Below are 22,896 nucleotides of genomic sequence, written 5' to 3'. Positions count from 1 at the left end.
TGTACTCCACAAGAATGATGCAACCAGCCTGCACTGCCACGAAGGCACAGCAATTTCCTGGGATAGTAGTGCAGGATCCTTGTGGTGATGTATGGAGGAAGAAGTGGAGACAGATGGAGCATTGAGTCAGGCAGAGTAGCAGGTGGAAGCACAGCACACAACTGATTGCTGTTGATCAGCAGACTGCTAATTAGTGATGAATTTCCACACTGTAGAGGCAGGTTATGGACTTGGGAATGAGAAGGAGACAAAAATCTTGTATGGTATGGAGGGGATGTCTTTGTTGGGGTGAGGCATTAGAAGATACAGTTTGCGGGGCAAACATTTGGTAGATCCAGATCTAAATTTAATTTAATCCACACAAGCACCAGAAGGGCATATGAAAGTTGAGTTGTCCTCCTGGCCCTGAGCCACTCCGATAATTGCAAGTATTGGTCTAAAAGTGTTTAGAAGATAATTCTTCAGAGGAAAGAGAGCTATGCTTTAAGCTCTTGAGCAATACAAAATTAAATTATACAAGCTTTGTTTTTGGTGAATAAATTGGCATAATTAGTACTGTATGTGAAGAAATAAAGCAGAATAACCTTAACCTCCAGAAAAAATATCTTTTCAAATGTTTTCTGTTTTAACCTATGCACTCAGGAAGCTCTGTTAACAAGCTCAGCAAGGAGCCACTGAGAATCATACATCAGACCGTGGAAGAATCCACTGATTGGCTTTATGGTTTGATTTCTTTACTGTCTGACATCGTATTGACTGATGATGATGACAGTGATGAAGGTATTTGCGATATACAGACTTGTCTAACTGCACTAACTCATGTTTTACATGCATTATATTGACTTACTTAATTTTTAACCTCACAGTCAAAGAAGTCAGGGAAAGCGAATAGAAGTGAATGCCTTTGCTAATAATGAATCAGCTGGCTACTGGAGTTAGAAAACTGATGTTTTTGTTAGCTTTCATCTTCCATTTCAGAGGCAATTACAGAAAATATGTCAGAATTAAATGTTACTAGTGGCGTTTCCAAGTAAAGAGGGCTAATTTAGGCTGAGTTGATGTTTCAGAGAATGGCGGCAGCTATTCTACATTGTTTCTCCCTACCCTATAAGAATGGAAGGATCTAGAAAATGAAATAATTAAATGTACAGTCAAAACTTGAAAAATCTAAGACAACACTTTTATTTGCTATTTGAACAGTAGCGGGTAGTACTGGTGAAAAAACACAGTAACTGGACTGAAGGGAAGTTTGGATAACAAACATCAATAATTTAACAGTATGGCCTTGGAACGGCTATTAATATGCATCATCTCATGGAGCTGTCAGATACGTTAAACCAAACAGCCAACAGTTAATCTATTTTTATAGTTTTTGAAAGAACCATCTTTTTGTTAATAGATAATCAGTTCAGTAGCATGTGGTGTGGTAATAGATGCACAAGTACCTTATGTTATGTTTATCATCCTGTGTGGGTATATGCAGTTAGGCATGATGATCATAGCAGTGCCAGACCATATTCCTATTGCTTTGTGTAGCATTCCATCATAACAAAAATGATTAAAACCCAACAGGAACTTAAACTGAATCTTTCACCTACTGTATTCATATACTAGAAGTATCACCTAATTTCTGCCACTGCAAGATGTCTGCATGGGCTTTTGTGTACAACTACTAACAGATATGCTATTATATGTAGCTTTATGACTTGGGGACCCTATTCTAAGATGTGATTTACAACCACTGTAAGGCCAGTTCTTCGTGTTGTTGAGAAATAAAAAAGGTGCAATGTGGTTTCCTTGTCTAGATTTTTGAAATTGTGCTGGTGGTCAAAAGCCATGCAATGAGGAACATTTTTGAGTACGAGAATGGATGGAGGCAGAGCGGATAAACCTACATGAGGGTTTGAAAGGATCATAAAATGAGCTAGCTTATACAATTTCTATATAGAAAATTAAATCATTTAAATTGCAAGGTTCTGAATGCCTCCTGGGAGGTCCTCAGCAACCCCAACTCCATTGACTGTACTCAGAGTAGAGAACAGTCAGCATCTCCCAAGAATCACAGGAGGGACTCAGCATCTTACAGTATTAGGCCCTAAGAGTCTAGTACAGGGGTCGGCAACCAGTGGCTCGCGGCTCGCCAGGGTAAGCACCCTGGCGGGCCGGCCCGGTTTGTTTATCTGCCGCGTCGGCAAGTTCGGCCGATCGCGGCTCCCACTGGCCACGGTTCGCGGTCCCAGGCCAATGCGGGAGGCAGGAAGCGGCGCGAGCCGAGGGATGTTCTGGCTGCAGCTTCCTGCCTCCCGCATTGGCCTGGGACTGCGAACCGCAGCCAGTGGGAGCCGCGATTGGCCGAACTTGCCGACGCGGCAGATAAACAAACCGGGCCCCTTCCATAAAAAAAAGTTGCAGTACTATAGAATACTATATTCTCGTGGGGGCCCCTATGGGGTCCAGAGCCTGTGGCAAATTGCACCACTTGCCCCCCCCCTCTGCCCCCCGGGCAGCCCTGCTCACATGCCAGTATCTGGTCACAGGTTTAACTATAAGTTCTAGAACTTTTTTGGTGCTTAAAATACATTTAACGTATCTGTTCTTCCTCTTAGAAAGCCTACATGGAAACAGAAGTGTGGGTGTAAGTCTAAAATCTCAGAATAGAGTTCTTGTTACTCAACATGTTTGGCATAAACTTTGAATGCTTTTAAAAATGAAAATAAACTAGCATGGAAAAAAATAGTGGCATTGCTACAAGTTATCTGATTGTTGTGTTTTTTCCATCTTGGTTTAGGTGAAGTGGAACCTCCGTTGAAAAAAAAAGGTTGGCTTTCATTGTTATAAATAACACATGCTTTGATGTATTAAATGTTTTTAGATACTTTTATTATTAAATTATTAAATTAGTATGAAGCTACTATCTCTATACCACTGGTTCTGTCACTAATTGCTTTTGTTATTCTACTAACTGTGTATGCTGTATGTAAATTGAAATTGTTAGGAGTGTCAAATTATAATAAGGTTTGAAGTGTTGTTTGTTGCTGTGCAGTGTGTTTAGGAGAAGTATTAATTGTTTCATTATGCTGTGCAGCTAAAAATATTCATAAAAAACCAACAGCACGATTACAGTATTATTTTATATGTATTATCTACCTATTGACTTATATTATGTCAATTTGTGTTACATACACGCCTGGAAAGAATAGACACCTTAGGAAGCAGCTGTGGAATATAAAAGTATTCACCTCTTGCCCAGGTTTATAGTAAAAGCTTAAAGTAAGGACTATCTGTATACTTCTGACAATAAGTTACATAATTACCATTGGATTTTTATAGAAAACAAAGATGAAGCAAGTAGAATTGTGATACAAATCTTTCTAAATATTGCCATGCAGAAACACAAAACTTAAGTTCAGCTCCTGTTAACTCAAAGGGAAAATATACTGGAAGACCCAGGATATTGTTAATAGGATATAGAGCCCCTCATTTCTAGTTTACTGTTCAAACTGAGCACAGTTTGGCAATAATAACAAAAGTCGTTACCACCTGTTGACATTTCAGTGATCTACATGATAACAGTTTAATATCTATCAGATTTCCAATAGATAAATGTCCATATCACAGAAACCATCACTGCCACATTAAGGGCTCAACCCAGCTTTCTCTGAATTACCTCGATTTGTATTAAGCCCTTAATAGCACCTTTTTGGCAGTCTCAGCAGAGAGGTCAAGAACTGAATGGGCATGGAGAACAGGACCATCTACTCATCCTTGTGAGGCATTCCTTCATGTCAAAATTGTGGGAAACTGGTAGGCAGTGTGGGAAAACTTGCTCTCCTGTTACCTATGATTTATGGGTGGGATTTTTCATCATTGGACCAACTCAGTTCCCATTGAAACCAGTGGGAAGTATTCCATTGATTTCAGTTGAAGCAGGTAGGCCACTGACGCACAGAACTACTTATCCTTCAACTGATATGACTATAGCACTATCACCGTCGCCTTTGATGAAGAACAGCTGATTGAAGCTGAACCCTAGCAAGACAGAGGTAATGCTGGTGGGTACAGAAAAGCATTGTGAAGCATTTGCACCCCATCATGCAGTCTGCTTTGGCTGAAGGGGGCATAGTCACAATTAATTAATTCAGCCCATAGTTTAGGAGTGCTCCTGAATTGCTCACTGACACTAAGCTTTCAGCTAGCGGCATCCACAAACAATATTTTCTACCATCTCCAGCTGGGTAGGAGACTTTTTCCCAGGTGGATGTTGACCTGACCTTTGTTATGTACCCCTTTGTTACTTCCCATGTGGACTACGGCAATATAGTATATCTGGGCCCAAAGCCACAAGCCCTTAAACTCCAACCAATGCAGAATACTGCAGCACATCTCCTCAGCAACATAGTCTACCAACAGTACATTGTACCTGTCTCTGCTGTCTACACTGGCTTCTCATGTAATATGGAGTCAAGTTAAAGGTTTTGATCATTATCTTCAAGATGCTCAATGACCTGGGCCCAGCATTTCTGAAAGATTTGCCAGAAAGCTCTGGGATGAAGACAATGGCAGACAGACAACTCTGCTCCTTGGGTATAATGGAGCTTTCTATCATAGCTATAAAGCTCATCTGAACAGGAGACAAAATATTCTTGGGGGCTGGTCTGAGACTATGGAATGAACTCCCCCAGGAACTAAGGACCATCAGAAACCTACTCGCCATCTGCTGCAAGTGCAAGATGTGCTTCTTTGACCTGCTTTATCTAACATAAACACAAAATAGCATGTACATTTAGAAACAAAATCCCCAAACTCTACCAAAATAAAACACTGCCTAGCACACACATGTCCCCCCTCAGTCTTCTCTTCTCCAGACTAAACGAACACATTTTTTTTCAATCTTTCCTCAGAGGTCCTGTTTTCTAAACCTTTAATCATTTTTGTTGCTCTCCTCTGGACTTTGTCCAATTTGTCCACATCTTTTCTGAAATGTGGTGTTCAGAACTGGACACAATACTCCATGCTGATAAGGCTTCAACTGGAGTAGAGTGGAAGAATTACTTCTTGTGACTTGCTTACACCACTTCTGCTGATACATCCCAGAATGATGTTTGCTTTTTTTTTGCAATAGTGTTACACTTACAAATTTGTGATCCACTATAACCCAGATCCCTTTCTGGAGTACTCCTTCCTACTTACGTCCCATTTTGTATGTGTGCAATTGATCGTTCCTTCCTAAGTGGAGCACTTTGCATTTGTCATTATTGAATTTCATCTTATTTAGTTCAGACCATTTTTTCAGTTTCTCCAGATCCTTTTGAATTTTATATCTATTCTACAAAGCACTTGCAGCTCCTCTCAGCTTGATATCACCCACAAACCCACATATCTCCTCAGTGAGCTCCTTGAATATTTTTCAGTTCTCAGGTCTATCAGCCAGAGCATATTTTGTGTGCACTAACAGTCTGCACAAAATTCTCACTATCTTGGAAGGACCATAATTGCAAACACACTAAAATTTAGTTGATACCACAGCAAAGTTATTTACTGAGAAAATGTTCAAGGGAATAGTAAGGACATCACAGTAATGATAAGGAATGAAGAAGAAAGGAAGAATAATGATAATTATGAGCCTGAAGAAAGCAAAGATAACCTTGACACGGATGCAAATTGCAAGCAAAGATAATAGGGATACAAATAATGACAATGAAGGTGGTACATGTAACAGGGCTAATATTGGTGTCAGTAGCCACTAGAAAGGATGAAAATGCTTATCATAGTACATTCTTTACCAAAATTAATTTCTTCATCCCCAGCATTATCACTGATATTTATATTTAGTCACTGGAAAAGACTGAACATTTTATACTGTGCAGAAAAAAAAATGTAACTGTCAGGGGACATGGTGAAAAAGTATTCTGTAAAGAGCTTTGCAATGTTTAACAATGTGTACTCAGTGCATGATAAAATTTCTCAGCGTTTCCATGAAAACTATTCGAAAATCTAATAATGGTTTCTAACAGACGTAATATGTTTTAGCTGTCATTTTTCTAAATCAATGGTTATAGTTGATAATGTTGATTTATGTTTCAGGGTTAGTAAAACATTTATGGACAAATCAATTTATTTGACAACTGTATGTTTCGTTTTTTGTATGCTTCTTTTATTAAAATTTCTTTTTATAATAGGAGAGTTTTATTCATCACATCTTATATGCTTTTGCCTCTGCAGTCCAAGCCCAGTGTCACAGTCTGTTTCTATGAGGATCTTTATTGATGGAAGCAAAATGGGACTGATAGTCTTTTTGAATCTTTGGGATGGGGGAAAAAACGCCCCAAAAATTAGAATAACATTTTATTAGAGATGACTCCAAATTAAAAGCACAGAGGTTTTAGCACGAGGCCTATGGCAGTAGTCAAAACTTACTACTAGCAATGTTATTACTCTACAGCATTTTGGAACTGTAGAATAGAATAACAGTTTACATAAGGCTAATTTAAAGTTAATTTTCCAATATACAGATTAGTGATATTATGTACAAATTAATATTTTTACATATGGAAATTATTCTCAATCTTTGGAATTTAGGATATGACCAAAGGCCATTGAAATCAATAGGTCTTAGATCAGGGTTTATTTTATATTTCGCAGTTCAGGTTTGCTCAAACTTTGTTTTTTAACTTAACATCCTTCCTTTGTTTTAGCTGAAATTCACCCTGTGACCAAAAAAAAAGGTGAGTGAATTTTAAAGCAATCTTAGTTTAATCAAAAAGAAGGAGCTTAATAATAAATTAAGTTAGAAATATCTGTGCAAGTAAAGCACTGACATGGCAGTAGATGCGGGACACTGGCTGAATATTATTTAGTGGACTTTTATTGGTGTAACAGATGTTGATATACATAAAAACAGAAGAAACTTGAGATTTCTGAAACACACAGAAGCACTCAGGTATACCGTGGTGATGGAGGAAAATGGCAGTACCTTTCTGTTTCATATTAGTCTTCGGGGTGTGATAATCATGTGATTTCCCAGTTTGTAGAACCCCAAATTCTAGGCAGTGATTCATCTGGAGAAGAAGAAAATATATTGTATAGGGATTTCCACCCTCCCTGTTTCCTAGATGTGTTGCTTTTTCACAGTAGTGAAGCAAGAAACATCAGAACTTTCTACTGCAAATTGGGAGAAACTAGCCTAATTATACAGATAAATAAAGCTCCTTGACAACCAGCTTAGTCAGAATTCTCTAAATGAGTCAGTGAAATGATATACTTTTTTGGGGAGTGGGACAGAAGGATACTAGGAGACTGTAAACATACTAGAGAACTCTCCTAGTAATGATGTACTATGTGGGTACAGTCTGCCTGTCCACACACTATGAATTGCAAGATCAGGGCCAAAAGTTCAATGTATAAATACCAGTAGGTGAGTGAAACCATTATGTCATTAGATTGTTGTGACTGATTAGTTTTCATATCAAGATTTGAAAGCAGACATTTTGCATATTTCAATTTTTTTCCCCAAAATTTTCACATAGCTATAACTGATAGTTAACCATGCTCTTTTGTCTTTCCCTATTCTAAAAGCTTATCAGTTAATAAATAAATAAAATTTAAAAATTGCTGCTTTAACTATAATACTTAAAGTGGCAATCCCCTCCTGCATTGTAGACTCATTTATATGCAATAAAAGTGCTATATCAATATAGCTTATTCCAGTTCAGGAAGCAAAACAATGTAGACCAGTATAAAGTACCTTTATGCCAATCTAAGTTCATCTACATCAGAGTTTATACTGGTAAAAAATCACACTGCTAACCAACTTACTTATCGTGGTATAGCTTTTCTAGTATAGACTTTTGAAATTAGAACCCTAGGCTCTAGGGTTCTATATAATTTAGTCATATAAGTCACTTTTTAAAATGTTAACCAATAGCTCATCTGAAAGAATATTTGAGGATGGGCAAGACTCCTTTGGACGATAGTCATGTTTCATAAATATTTAGACCAGAAAATAAAAATATTTCTAAACCCAAATGTTTTCCTTCGAGCGGCAAATAGGCTGGGAAAGCAAATATTTGAATAGCATGAATGCAGCCTGAAAGGTATGGCCCCTTATTGAATTTGCCTATATGGCTGAGGTTTGTGATTTGGGAAATTAATTATTCTATGCACTCATCTCTAGAGTATATACTTATTTGCATTTTTAGTGTTTTCAGAGATCAGCTGACTTTTCTTTTATATGTCCATATGGCAATATTCCTTTTTTCTGCATAAGAGTTCTTGTTTCCCAGCTCTGTAAAGTGTTCTCAATTTCTCTTTAAGCTTCTTCTCACTATAAAGTGTTTTGTGAATTTTTGTGTAAGGAGCAATGTGTTTAAAAATATCTTCAGAACTGAGTGAATGCCAAAAACACACACAAAACTACTTCCCCAGATATTTTTTTATTTGATTTTTGTTACCATCAGTTTCTATTATTAATGTTCTCTTGACAATCCCATCTTGCTTTTTATGCTGATCAAAACAGCAATGGCATATCCACTATAAGGGGAACACTTTAGAATATGAAGAAAATATTTTTCAGATTATCTAAAGAAAACACAACTACCTACCCTTAGGCAAGAGTGAATTTTCAATTCCAGGGTTTTCTTTTTTCTTTTTTTTTCTTTCTTTCTTTTTTTTGCTGTGGAAAGAAAGGTTTTTAACTTGGGTTGATGTCATGGGGCATTCCAGTACAAAATTTACTGCTTTCCTGTGAAAGATGCAAAAAAAGAGTTCCTGACTCCATGTGGTCATTAAAGATCCTTTGGATAGAAGTGTAGTAGCACTTGAGGTTTCAGAGAGTTTAGCTTCCCGTCCAAATGACGCTACTGACCTCTTTTAATTTGTGCTCCTGCTATAGCAGAGGGTAGCTGAGCTAGTTGCTGTTAAAGAGGGAAGAGAAGGATGTGAGTCTGATCTCTTTTCTGGTTGAGGGTCCACTGTACCACAGCTGGAACGAAGAGAGCCTGAAAATCAGACTTGGTGGGTGGGAGTTAAGAGAAGACATGAAGAAATGTCTTACTTTCCATAAAAATAACAAGTGCTTCCTTCTGATCAAAATCCTCTCTCAGGAGATCCTGGGGTCCTCACTCATTAATTCTTCATTTGAGAGGCACAGTGTAAAATTCCTATCTGAATTGTATTCCTCCTCCTGCCCTCTTCTATTTGACACAGGTTCAGAGTTTATTAGTGTTAGAACATCAGGAAAGCACTGAAATGAGGTGCATTGCATTGGCCATTTGAGTGGGGTCCCAGAAAAAGAGATTTATATATTTTTTGGGGGTGGGGGCAGGGCAAGAAATCTGTATTAAAAATTAATTGGGGTTAAGAGGTCTTCTAGGATCCCACATTTCTCCCAAATTTATCCTTTCAAAGTCCTCAATTACTGTGGTGCTCCTTCATATGAGGACGGTTACATGTTGTTCACTGAACATCAGTGCTCTTGAACATCTGCCAGAAGGGATTACTCAATTCAGAGACAATGTAAAATGCTGCCTTCCTTTAGATGAAAAATTGCCCTGTATATTAGAGCTGATCAGAAGAGTTTTTTTCCTGTTGAAAAATCAAAAATTGAAATATTTTGGCCAAAAAACAAAATAGATTTGGAAATGCTACTGTGGTGCCTCAAGCTGCATCCCCTCTCTAGGCCAGGCTCCTTAGTTGGCTTACATATCCAATCATACACCATGGTTTCATTTCTTGATGTTGGGAGGCGGTGCATCATGATGAACCACAATTTCCATGAGACACCGGAGCGGTATAGCTTAATCTAATATTTTCCATGGAAAGTAGCTACTTTGAAAAATTGTATTTACTCAAAACCCCAATGTTTCATGGAAACCGTTGAGTGGAACATTTTTGACTGACCTACTATATATATTAAAATGCCCAGGCACATTGTTACCATGGTAAAAGATCAATGCCAATGTTCTATGACTTAATAATAAAATTCTCCTTTAATGAACAAAAAGAGCAATGTATATCTTTACCACCCCATCTCTCCTTGAGACCCAAGAACAAAAGCATTTTATTTTGTAGCAGAAAGAATATGATTTCAGTCATGGCAGATGGAAAAAGGCATATATTTCATTGATCCCAAAGTAGTAGCATATAAACAGAGATGGTTATATCAAATTTAGCTTTAGTTTCTGTGTAGGTGAGCAGGAGGTTGTGGGGGAATGGGGATACATTATGCTTCTCTCTCCACAATCTGAATAATTTGGTTATTATCAAAATATCACCCCATGATCAAAACACTTATAGGGTTGGTGATGGGGATGTTGCTGGTCAGTATATGCTAATGTTTTTTACCATTGATAGCTTGGGTGTAGCTCCACCAATGCTAAGAGATTACTTAAAATGTATGGGATCAGATCCTAATCCATGCTAAATTTTTTTTGCACTGTTTCTGCAGCACAAAGTGGGCCTAATTCTGGTTTCAGTGGCCATCTGAAGAATCGCTTAAGGTGTAGAGTAGCATTCAGTGGAGGGGACTATATCAAGGAAAGGAGGCATAGCTCGATCACTACTGAACTCTGGCTGCCATAAAAGCCCTCCAGGAGTTGTTGTCTTTGGCCATAAATTAGAGTATGTGTGAAGTTTTAGAGTAGCAGCCATGTTAGTCCAACTTAATCCTGGCAGCTCCAAGGATCAGGGGACCATAGAAGATATAGCTTCTTTTAAAGTCTACACCATCAACTCTTTGGCCAGTTCCAAAGGCTAGGCCCATAGGGTAGATGCAACCCCAGAGTTAATTCTCACAGTCAGAAATATTTGCCATTTATTTTTTCATATTGTGGCTGCTATAAAGACTTGGTGTTTTGCATAGACTGTGGCTCCATGAAATATTAACATTTTGTTGGGAATTAGTCTTTTGTACAGATTCTTTTCCTCCTGCCCCTCCCATCCCATTAAAATAGCTATCATCCTAACCAGCCTCTTCCACCTACAGGAGAGCTAGGCCACAGCTGTACTGTTTCGAATGTCTGCTAAGGAGACTAACAAGAAGAGAGTTGACTACAATTCTCTATAAAGGCAATGTCTAAGAGCAAGTTAAAAATGACCCCTCTGAAGCTCTTAACCCAGCTTATTCCAGCTCTTACTTTGTGGTTTATTTACCTCCCCACTAACTTTCCAGGATAATCATGCACCTGTTGCTAGGTAGGCTAGATAAACCAGCAGGGATAGAGTCCAGCTTAGTAGTGGGCAGCAGCTGTAGGGCTTCCGGCCGCTGGAGGCAGAATTATTAACCCTAATCTTGGCAGGCCCTTTGGGTGGGGTCCATTCCCCTTTTCACATATGGTCATTTTTGAGAAAGTGAAGGTTTTAAACACTCAAAGGTCCAGATCCACAAAGATGTTTAGGCTCCTAACTTCCATTGATTTCAGTGGAAGTTAGGAGCCTAAACACCTTTGTAGATCTGGGCCAAAATGTTTAGCCTCACTGCCTGTAAAAGTCATTTTTGTTTTGTATAGCAAAAGGGGGAAGAGGGAGGAAGAAAGAGTGAAGAACAAACACAGCCTGAAACTAGGATCAGTTGGTATTGTTTACTCAGCAAAAGATACATAAAAATATAACCCCTTAAAATCAATCCAATCACAATTGATGAAATTTAAAACAATTGTTGATATTAAAACCCCAATTCACCGTCAGAGTGTCTGGCTAATATTAAAGCAGAGAGATGGTGATTAAGGGACCAGCCTAGGCTTCAGAGGATCAGGGTTCAGTAACCAGCTCTGATGTTGGTTTCCTGTGTACCCACAGGCAAGTCATTTAATCATAAAGCTCCCTATTTAGGAAATGGGAATAATACTATTTCCTTTCAACCATATTCTTCTTCTTTGTTTTTGTTTTTTTGGTTTACATTGTAAGCTCTTTGGAGAAGGGACAGTCTCTCACTATGTGCATGTACAGTACCTAACATGGTGTCCTCAGTTTGGTCCTTTAGTGCCACCATAATGCATGTTATTACAACTGAGTACTTATTAACAGTGAGCAGCCAAACAAGAGCACAGTAATATAAGCAGACTGGAAATTAACCACTGTATATGTTGATGGAAGAGTAAGAACCTCCTCCTGCCTCATCATGAAGGGGCACATTATTCATACTAATGTGAGGCTGAACTGTGCTGAGAGGGCACCTCTAGTATAAAGTGCTTCAGGAAACTATAATTTACTTCTCTTTCCCCGTCCCTCCTCTTACTAATGCTTGGTCTTTGTAGTGCACAGGGAGAACAGGGCTGTTAGCAGACACTGTAAACTCTTGATAAAGAAAATTAACATGGTAAAGGTTGGGGATGGGGGGGTGGAGGAGGGGAAGAGGGGGGGAGAGAGGAAGAGCTTCCAAAACTGCTTGTTCAGCAGGGATTTTCAATCAAGCTGCAGATTTAGCTCATGTAAATCTGACTGTCATCAGACTATCAGCTTTTTTTGGGTCAACAACATACAGCTGTGCAGACCTGCTAACAAGATAGTCAGTGAATATATCTCCTGTCAGAGTTTGAAAATGGTTGGCGAGTGGGCTGCTAGCTTTTCTTCTTGGAGGCATTTAAAACAATTTTACTGCATGTTCTGTATATCTTCAAAACTCTAGATAAGTCAAGCAGTGCCCACATTTTAGGAAATAAACTCTTTGTCCCTTCTAAAAAACAGCAACATTGGGAAAATGATAATTTTTAAAGCTTGCTTGATAACTAGAAAACCCTAACAATGAAATACATCTTTTAAAATACATATTCCTTTGCAATAATTTAATAAACTGTGCTGCCATCTCATCAAGAATCAGGATGGTTGCCTTGGTGACAAAGATTATCCTTGCTGCTGCTTGATTCTGTCATTTTTCTAAACATGAATTCATAATATTGAGGATTTATTAACAGTATGTCACATTGATAGAGATAAATTGTGTGCTTTAAACTGGCCATGTAAGTCTTCTATGATATTACAGCTGCTTTGTCAACTCAGAAATAAGATATGATGTGATTACTAGAAAATTAAAGCTATTTGTCATAAAGCGTAAGACACAGAGTATCAAAACTGCAGAGGAAAAATCCTCAATAGAAAAATCTGATGCTTTAAATATTTGGGGTTAGTTAGTTGTTACCATTTTATGGCTTGTAAATTAATCAAATTCAATCAACATAGAAATGTATACTTGTTTCTGCTGGTAACATTTAACTTGTAATGTGCAGAAATAATGTATGCTAGAGTGTCGTATTTTCTGCTGGCTCCAACTGCCTACAGAGATTAGGGAAAAAATCCTAGTGAAGGCAAATTTTGCAAGTTCAGAGTGTATTTTATATATTCAATTCTTTAAGGACTTTGCATGATGTGTTGTGTCATAAGTGTTGCTGTAGGTTAGATAATCCATTCAGAAATCTTGAATGTTTCTGGTGGGGAGTTAACTGAATTATATAGTTTTGTTCAGAAATACTCATGTCATATTGGATCTGCCCCCAATATGTCATGGGGTCAGTTTAGGTTATCTACTGTATTTACCAGTCTTCCATTGGGTATATGAACATTTTTTAACTAAATTACTATGTGATCCACTAAAACCATTGCAAGGGGAAAAATAAACAAACAAAGACTGTATCTGAAACACAAAGATTTCCTTGGATTTTGACAGGGATGGGGTGGGGAGGCAAGCAGTGTATTTGAATAATTTGAAGTCAGTGGAGCTATGATAATTTACACCAGCTGAGGATCTCCTAACAGTCCCCAAATGTTTGAACCTGTGTGCATGATTCTGCTAATAGCATACAATTTATCAGTCAATGGGCCAGATTCAGAAATGATATGTGAAGCTACATAAGATATGCTCTCCTTACACTCCTCTAGAGCTATGTAAACAGAAGTATCAACAGAATCAACTACTCTTCTGTTGAATGGATTAATTATTCACCTCCTGCCAAGATCTTTATCATCAGGAGTGAAGTAATCCTGGAGCTGCTTATTAAGTTTAAATATATGTTCAATCATAATGTTTTTAATTGTTTTATGTCCACACTCTTGTCATCAGGAATCAGTTTCATGTACTCGCAACTCAGAGGAAATGACTTGAAATTTTCACTCCGAAGCTGAGCAGACCAGGTTCCAAATTTCTTTCCCAAGAAGTGTATATCCTTGTCTCCCAACACAATTATGTATTTGTGTGGTCCTTGAAAACTCATATTCAACTCATTCACATGACTGAAGACATCTGCTAAGTAAGTTGACTGAAGAAGCCATGGTGGGTCACTGAACAATTTAGCAAAAGGAAACCCATGATCCTGTAGGAACCCACGTACTTCAGCTCGCAATTCAAAAAGTCTGTTTAACACTTTCCCCCATGAAAAACCTCTCACTTCAGTGTGCAAGAGAAGAATTTTATGAAGTGCACCTATTTCACACATAAAACTGCAAACAGACGAGCTGATAGAGGCTGACTTTTTATGAAATTCACAAATTCACAACTTTTACAATATATTCGGTAGCTTCAACAAACAGGTTAAATAGACATTCACCAGTTGTGTGACGAGGCAGCACTTTACAGAAGAGCACATTTTCCTCAATGGTAGCATCTGAATGATATTGAAAGAAAGCTAAGAAGTGTGCTAAGGCTGAAACACCTGTTAATTCACCAAACTGAACACCATTTTAATTTTTCTTTCAACTGCTCATGAATGTCATCAGCCATTTCATTAACACGCCTCGAAACAGTATCTTTGATATAGGAATAGCTTTAAGCTTATTTTCCTCTTCATGGCCAAGCATGCTGATAAGCATGTCTAATGCCACAGGGAGTATGAGATTCTCAGGCTATTGTATGTGCCTTATGGTTTTGGGTAATACGAGAAGTGACACGAGATATGAAGCTTCAAGAGCATTCTTACTGACATTACTTGTATTCCAAAACAGTGTTTGCTGTCTTTTCAAGCTGTTCAGTTTTCCCTTAAAGGACTCGAGAGGCTTGTTCTTTAATTATGGATGTTTACTTTCCAAATGCCGAATTAATTTAGAAGGTTTCATGCTTTCGGCACTTAGCACTTCACCACCCACAACACAATAAGGTTTATTTTTGATTGCTGTAAAACCGTACATCGAATAGCTGGAATCGGATTTTCTGCACTTCATCTTCTTCACTCCTTCATTCTGTGCAGTACTTGGTTGAACTCTCTTTAAAAATGTATCCATTGCACAAGAAGGCCTCTTTGAAAAGTGTGCATACAGTACTACTTGCTAGCCATGAAGAACAACAACACTCTCTGGACAGGAAGCAGCAGTGAGGTCACATGGTTTTGTGAAGTCACATGCTTGCCTAAAGCAGGGCCAGCCTTCAACTCTCTGGGGCCTCACAGAAGGCACATGCAAAGATCTTCACAGACGGACCCAACATTGGGCGCTGAGGTGTATTGACTCACAGGCTGGGTGGCCTCCTGAGGTGAGTCAGGGGGTGGAGGTGGTGCTTCCTCCCTAAGCCTCTGCTGCCTGAAGCCAAAATCCTGCTGCCAGGGCTGAAGCCTGAGCCCGACCACCTGGGACTGAAGCCTGAGCCCTACCATGGGGGGGGGGGTTGAGCTGTAGCTCAAGCCTCACCTCACCTCATGGGGGGTGACGGCCTGAACCCCACTGCAGGGCTGGCAGCTCGAGCCTGAGCCCTGATGCTCAGAGCTCACAGCCCAGAGCCCAGCCACTGAGGGGCTCACAGCCAGGCTATCTGGGACTGACAGCCCCAATCCCCACTGCGGGGGCTCAAGATTTTAAATTAGCTTCATGGGGTCCCCTGTGGCATAGGGTCATGCCGACCGTGCACTTGTAAGGCCCTTGGGGTTTGTGATTCCCCAGGCTGAGAAACACTTGTCTAGTGGTTACAGCACTCACCTGAAAGGTGGGAGGTTTCTGTTCACATTCCTTCTCTTTATCAGCCAGAGAGGGGACTTAAACTGAGGTCTTCCATGTCCAGATTGAATATCCTAACCGTTAGGTTATAAGGGTGTCATTACCTCTGCTCCTAGCTGGTGTAGGTGGAGTTAGGCAGGTGCCTAACTTATTCTTGCAAGAAATGGCTTAGGTGCCTAAACTGTCCGACTCCAGGAGAGGAGTTCCTCGCTGTGGATTACATGCAGAGATAGGTCCAGGCTGTAGGGAGGCACCTATGTGCCTCCATGAGAGATGTGGGGTTTAGGATACATCCCTCTCATCAGCATCTCCCATTGTCTGGCTTATGCGGCTCCCCGCTAGTGTCCCGCTTTTGTGGATTCCATTCTTAGCCTACATCTACACTATGAGCTAGGGGAGTGCTTCCCAGTTTGCTATCCTCATGATAGCTTTCACTGAGTTAAAAATAGTAGTACCACGGGCACAGCAAGCAGCAGCATAGGCTAGCCACCCCAAGTGCAACTCACCTGAACTCTGTGGGTATGTATTGAAGGTGGCTAGCCCATGCTACCACTGCCCGTGATACCATGGCTACACTATTTTCAGCATGTAGCCTAGAGGAGAGCTAGCATGAGTATGTCTACATGAGCTGCGAATCACATCCCTAGCTTGTAGTGCAGATGTAACCTTAGAAGCCTATCTCTGCCTGTGCATTTTATAGGGAGACTAGGCACCTAAGTCAGGTTTGTGGATCCCAGTGTTGTTCCAGCATTTTTTTAACCACTGCAATGCCTAAGTCTCTGTGTGGATCCACATTGCTCTCCTTGCGTATATCTACACTAGACTTAACTTAGGGGAAAGAATAAATATATCTTGGAATAAACTTTTGGGGAATTGTCCGCACTAGCCTTTATCAGTGTGTTACCTACTTCTTGTTAACTTGATGAAAAAATGTCCAGTGTAGACAATCCTGTACGCGTAAGGAAGTCTCACTTGGTCTAACATGCTGAGGAGCAATCACAAAAGCAAGAAGATGTAAATTAAATTAGGGTGGGTGTTACTTTAACTTATTTTTTTCTTCTGTAAACATGATGGGGTAATTCATCCTTTGTGTCCTCTCATGACTAGAAATAGTCCCTCCATGTGAGGACTGAGGGACAGTGATGAGACTGTGTGGAGAAATTTAAATACCTTTTGTCCCTGTTGTCCTTAATTTGTGGATAGATCCAAAGATTTTATGTCTCTAATGGTGTCCATTAACATCTTTCATGTACATTAAATTATCAAAAGAACTGTAAAAACAGAGCAACAAAAGCATATGTTAGAATGCACTAGAAGTCATGTGTAAAACTTGTGGACACTAGCAGTGACTGGGAGAAAAATACTGATATAGTCACAGGAAGAAAACAAACCAAACTCAGTAACAGGAGTCTTTAAATTGGGTGATTTCTTTGTAGTCTGAATTTGGAGGCCTATAGAACAACAAAAATGCTATACATATGAAGACAGGAAGTGCAGGGTCAGAAATGGCTCATTGGGTTCTTATGGCCAGTTTATCTTCTTACTCTGCATTGGTGACTGGTAATGATGCATATCTAGGCCTCTGCTACTCTTTAATTGGTATTTTTACCTCTTTGCTGAAAGAATGAGTGCTGATTTGAAGGCAATAGAGACTGGTGATATAGCATGATTATGCTTTTCTTCTAAACCTAACACAACCTGTATTTTAGATGGCAAATACTGCTTGAAGTTGACTGATAGGTATTGATTCTCAGCAGTCTGTGGATAAATCTGTGCAGTCAATCAATCTGTTAATGGAATATAGAAATTTATCTTTCCCATTTCCCCTATTAAGCAATGCACAGGCGTTTATGTCCTGAACCAGTGTCTTTTGAAGTCATCGGGAAGACTCCCACTGACTTCAGAGAGCAGTAGATTGGGCCTTACTGTTCAGTAGATGCAGTATGTTTTCCTCTATCTCTGTTGGATTAATTTTGTGGTGAGTGATCTTGTAATTGGAAACAGGAAAGCCAGACCTAGCCCTTAAGTAAGGGGATGCACCTCCCATTGACTTTAGTAGGAGCTGCACCTGCTCACATCAGGGATTAATTTGGTCTAGTGTCCGATATCAGTTTCACATTCCAGGAGGTGTGCTCATATTACACTAATGCAGACACTCTACATAGTCTTAATGGGTTTACCAGATGTCCACTATGATATCACTTGTTATTTTTTCCCAAATGTTAGCAACTGGAACCTTGATTTTTGGGGGGATGGGTTTTTTTTTTAAGTGTATATAATATAAATTTTCTTTGTTTGCCATTACTGTATTTTTGATACATGAGATGAAATCAAGTATAAGGCCTATGGCACTAGTATAGTACCAAAGTCACCGATGAGATTTTGAACAGAAGAGATGGCACAGTATTTTGTGGGCTGAAAGGAGAGCAGACAACTGCTGAAACATTAAGACAAGCAAGTGTAACCCAGACGCCTCCTGGGTGTGGTGTTCTGTCCCATCTAGTGGCACTGAGAGAGAGAACGATTAATGAGTCTGCTCTACAGCCTTAGCTAAGAGTCAAATGGCTTTTAGCTCATGCATTGAGGTCCCAGGTTCAATCCCGCCTGCCAACGACCAGGGTCTGTCGGTGTTACACAAGCATTCTCCAGTCCAGTTCTTAAATAAGGTAACGTCTAAATGATGTAGTCCAGGTATTGGCAACCTTTGGCACAAAGCTCATCAGGGAACTCTGCTGGTGGGCTGGGACTGTTTGTCTACCTGCAATGTCCGCAGGTTCGGCTGATCGCACTTCCCACTGGCCACGGTTCGCTGTTCTAGGCCACTGCTTCCCCCATTGGCCTGGAATGGCAAACTGTGGCCAGTTTGAGCTGCGATCAGCCAAACCTGCAGATGCTGCAGGTAAACAAACTATCCCGGCCCTCCAGAGAATTTCCCTTATGGCCGCATGCTAAAGGTTGCTGATCCCTGATGTAGACCATTGGCGCTGACTCTTATTTTTCCTGATGGGTGCTCTATCCTGGCTCTCCCTGAGGCTTATGCTCCAATACGTCTGTTAGTCTGTAAGGTGCCACAGGACATTTTGTTGCTTTTTAAAAAATTAAGTTGACCTAGCTTATGTTGGCATTGCAGTAATTGTATTGCTTGTCCATGTCTACACTTTGCTTCTTGTGTCAGCGGTGCATGTCCTCACCGGGCACGCTTGTATGGGGCAGTGTGGGGCATTGTGGGATGGTTCCTGAAAGCCAGTAACAGCCAATATTATTTCTGTGGGTGCTTGAGCCCTGGAGCACACACAGAGTCAGCACCTATGATATAGACTGTGGTACAGGGCTGTGCTTTGTTATTTGAGTTGATGCAGGAAAACGTCCGTTTCAAATACAAGTCCTCCAAAAAAGTGGAAGATGCCAATTTTTGGGAAGGAGATATTCTAGTGTAAATACTGGAAAGCACATAAAAGATAATGTTATGTGGTATATCTGAATTTGCGTTTATTTTCCTGTGGGCAATACAAGTACAATAACAAGCTGCCCATGATTTTTAAGGTTTGAATAGTTGTAGGATCTGTACGTTGAATTACAATAGAAAAGTGATGTAAAAAATGTAATGTAGCCTGTCCTGATTGGGATGTATACATTAGAATACCATAACCAAACATTCCGCATTAATTTCAGTTTTTAAAAGTTACTTGAAGAAAGTGTTGCCGGCCAAAAGGCCTGAGGCAGCAAACAGTGGTTCGTTGCCCGGTGTGCGTTGCACTAATTATCACACCAGGGTGGAGAATGCAGAAAAAGTTTATTTGAGCTCAAGTAAGGTGCCAGGGAGATATTACAATCTCAGATCCTGCACACAGATATAAGCTGTGTGTCTCTTCTTATACATGATTTCAACAAGGCATCCTCATTACCCCCCACTAGTCTCCTCCCCACTCCTACATAGTACATACAGTGTATAATTAACAATTAAATCATCCTTGACAGCAGACAATTCATCTCGTAACTTTTCAAGGCTGTTAGCTTGGTTTACTCCTGGATTTATTACCCTGTCTCTCCTCTCTAAACGAAACACAAGTAGGGCCCCTATTTACTATCTCCTGCTGTCCGTGTTGTACTGATAAGAAACAGTTACACATTCCATTCTCACTTCTAACTTGGGAATTCAACTAGAATTTAACATAAAGGGACTCTTAGACCAGCATAAAATAACTTTGGTTCAATTCAGGCCTAGTACAGAAAAACTTCATTAATACTGTGGTTTTCTACCCTCCTGAATTATCTAGGGATATGCCTAATGACTCCAACAATCCCCCCCTTTGAGAATACTCAACAAACATTTGGCTGAGTTTTCTCATACTTTGAAGACAAAAAACAATTAAACTCTAGGGAGCTGGGGTATTCAGTTCCACATTCATCCTCCCTATGGACCCGGTAGGATTCGGTATGTGGAAGCCCACACCCACCCTAACCGGTCCACATGCTTGGAAGGAGCACTGTGAATGTCCATACTTCCATTCAGAAAGTGTCCAAGTATGTCATCCCCCTGACCACAGATCAGATGGTTCCTGATAGTCTGTAAGGGCAGTGGGCCAAGTCTGGTGCTCAAGATCCATCTAAATATACCAGATCCCACTGCAATACCTTCCCAGTCTCAGTGATTCTCAATACCATCTCTGTCAGCAACTTCTGGGTCATAGAACTGAGGGTGGAAATGACATGTAACCCACCAACTCCAGCCTGTATTTAGGATAGCTGAGCTCTAAAAATAAGGCTAGTGGCCTTTTCTAGTTGGCCCAATTTCTTATCATGTTCCCAGCTTGTAAGAATATTTCAAATGGCTGCTGTATTATTGGCCTGAGTCCACAGAGATCTGGTCAATTCCCTCTTCTTGCAGAGGAAACAACCCAGGCTCTCTGTTGTGCTAATCGTATGGCAGCCCCGTGTGAGCAATACATGCTGAAGGATTTATCCAAACCACAGGGCGCAGCCTGTAGAATAAACCCCAAAATCTAATCAATACCACAGTCTCAAACAGGGGTCCCACAAATTTCCCCCTGCCAGTGTATAATTCTTGGTTTCTACACCAGGGTCAGTCCTTTATGTCCTTTTTGGTCAGGAAATCCTGGATTCTGACACTGCACAACGCTGTTGGTGGTCAGCAGGGCTTAATAAGGGTCTTTCCAGCATAGAGCAAAAGCAGTCTTTCGCTGGTGGAGCTTTACATTAATCCAGTTTCCTGGTTCCAAGAAGTGGCAGGACTCCTAGGGTCTTTGTGTAGTGCGTCTTTACCTGTGAAAAAAGAAACCTAACACATTTCATTAGTGCCTGTCAGCGATTTGCAGACTTTACAGCTGTGTGGGAACATTTAAGCCCCCCCCCTTGTCTTGGTTGTTAGCTAAGTCTCAGCTGAGAGCAGTGTCCTGAAATGGGGCTAATGCCCTATCTTTAAACTCAGCATGTTAGCTATTTTTCCTCAGTTAACTCGTTCTTCTTCCTTTTTCCTGTTTGGCTTCTTTTAACCTATAAAGGAAACTTAGCCTTCACTTATACATCTTTTTCTAACAATGAACACATATACATTGCCTTTATACAGTACATTAGTCTTATTATTTAAAGTTTATCACATCTATCCTTTCACTAAAATAACTTTTTCCAGAGCTTTGGGACAACAAGTTAGGACAAGCACACCCACTTTGATGAGTTTATTTCATAGAGCCTCTAATCCAATAGTTTCCCACCATCCCCAGCCCTCTGGCTAGAAATCTGAGATAGCCAGAAGGATCCAAATACAATATGGGGAGTGGGTTAACTTTCCATGTCCTTGCTTCCAAAAACTATTAGTATGCAAGTTTTACTAACAATTTTCAATTAAAAGATTTGGCCAATAAAATTTCTCTTTCTCTTACTTAAGGAGATGTATTAGACGTTAGTATATCACATTTTTCCCAATTTATCCAAGCACTTTGTATTCCAAGTTGAACAAAACAAGTATCTGTATTCCAATCCAGACCATCCCATAAACAAAATAATTTTGGCCACTAGACAGACACCACAAGACAGAACATAAAACACAAAACATAATTTTTACTGTGCCATCAAAGGCATGGTATGTTGAATGCTGTTCAGCTAGCATCAGTTTTCTCTGATTATCTGAAAGACAAAAACAGAAGTCTACCCTTTCTGGGCAATCAATCATCACTGAAAATATACAAATACCTTAGTTGATTTCAGGCAAAACAGGGGAATTACCCCATATTTTTATATATATGTTTCATAGGCAGCTTAGGTCTCAGTGACTTCTACTTTATCAGTTAGATAACTTGCATCAATACAGATGCTTCCTGACTTGCTTTGTACTTTTAATTCCTGCTTTTAAACACTGAAAGAAAACATCACCACTTATAGTGCCTTTAGAACCTAATAAGATTTCAATTACTTATATAAACATTTTTTTAGATAATTCAACTAAATGGGTTATAACCAAATGATTGCAATCTAATAATTTCTTTGCCTGAATTTATTTACAAACATTTCAAAAACACCAAGAATTTTTCTCTTTAGCATTTTTACAAAGTTCAACTGCTGTTCCCTCCAGCAACTATGGAGTTAACTTTTCACACTGCCTTAAATCACTCACTTATTTTCTCCAACAACCATTTTTCTCAACTTAAATCACTATTCCAAGTATCCTCCTGGGTATTTGAAATCCCCATGTTTATACCTATTTACTCCTTTCTTCCACTAGACCCTCAAAAGTTTCCAACCCGTTTTCCAATCTCTCCGTCTGTTGTTTGCCTGCCTGGGCCCGATCCTTCTTTTCTAGCTGAACCGTTCTTTCCCTAAAACACCAATTTGCTCCACTGCCAGTTTTAACTAAGGGGGGGGTTGGCTTCTCAACTAGCCCCCACCCTTCTGGTCTTTTTCCCTAAAACATTTTAACTCACAAGACTACCTAAGTCTTCCCTTGTGAGGCTTGCCACCTGGGCAAAACAC

General features: G+C 39.8%; 1 protein-coding gene across 1 annotated transcript in view; it reads left to right on the top strand.

Annotated features, from left to right (window-relative positions):
* TRDN (triadin) overlaps window positions 1-22,896 on the top strand; it is a 271,057-nt gene that overhangs the window by 16,098 nt on the left and 232,063 nt on the right. Inside the window, exons 3-5 of the mRNA XM_045010301.1 lie at window positions 643-780; window positions 2,789-2,818; window positions 6,696-6,725. Coding sequence (XP_044866236.1) covers window positions 643-780; window positions 2,789-2,818; window positions 6,696-6,725 — 198 coding nt within the window. The remainder of the gene's footprint in view (window positions 1-642; window positions 781-2,788; window positions 2,819-6,695; window positions 6,726-22,896) is intronic.

This window comes from Mauremys mutica, chromosome 3, assembly GCF_020497125.1.
Source record: "Mauremys mutica isolate MM-2020 ecotype Southern chromosome 3, ASM2049712v1, whole genome shotgun sequence".
Classification (NCBI taxonomy): domain Eukaryota; kingdom Metazoa; phylum Chordata; order Testudines; family Geoemydidae; genus Mauremys; species Mauremys mutica.
The sequence above is the reverse complement of the archived record's forward strand: the minus strand, read 5'-3'. Positions and strand labels throughout refer to the sequence as shown.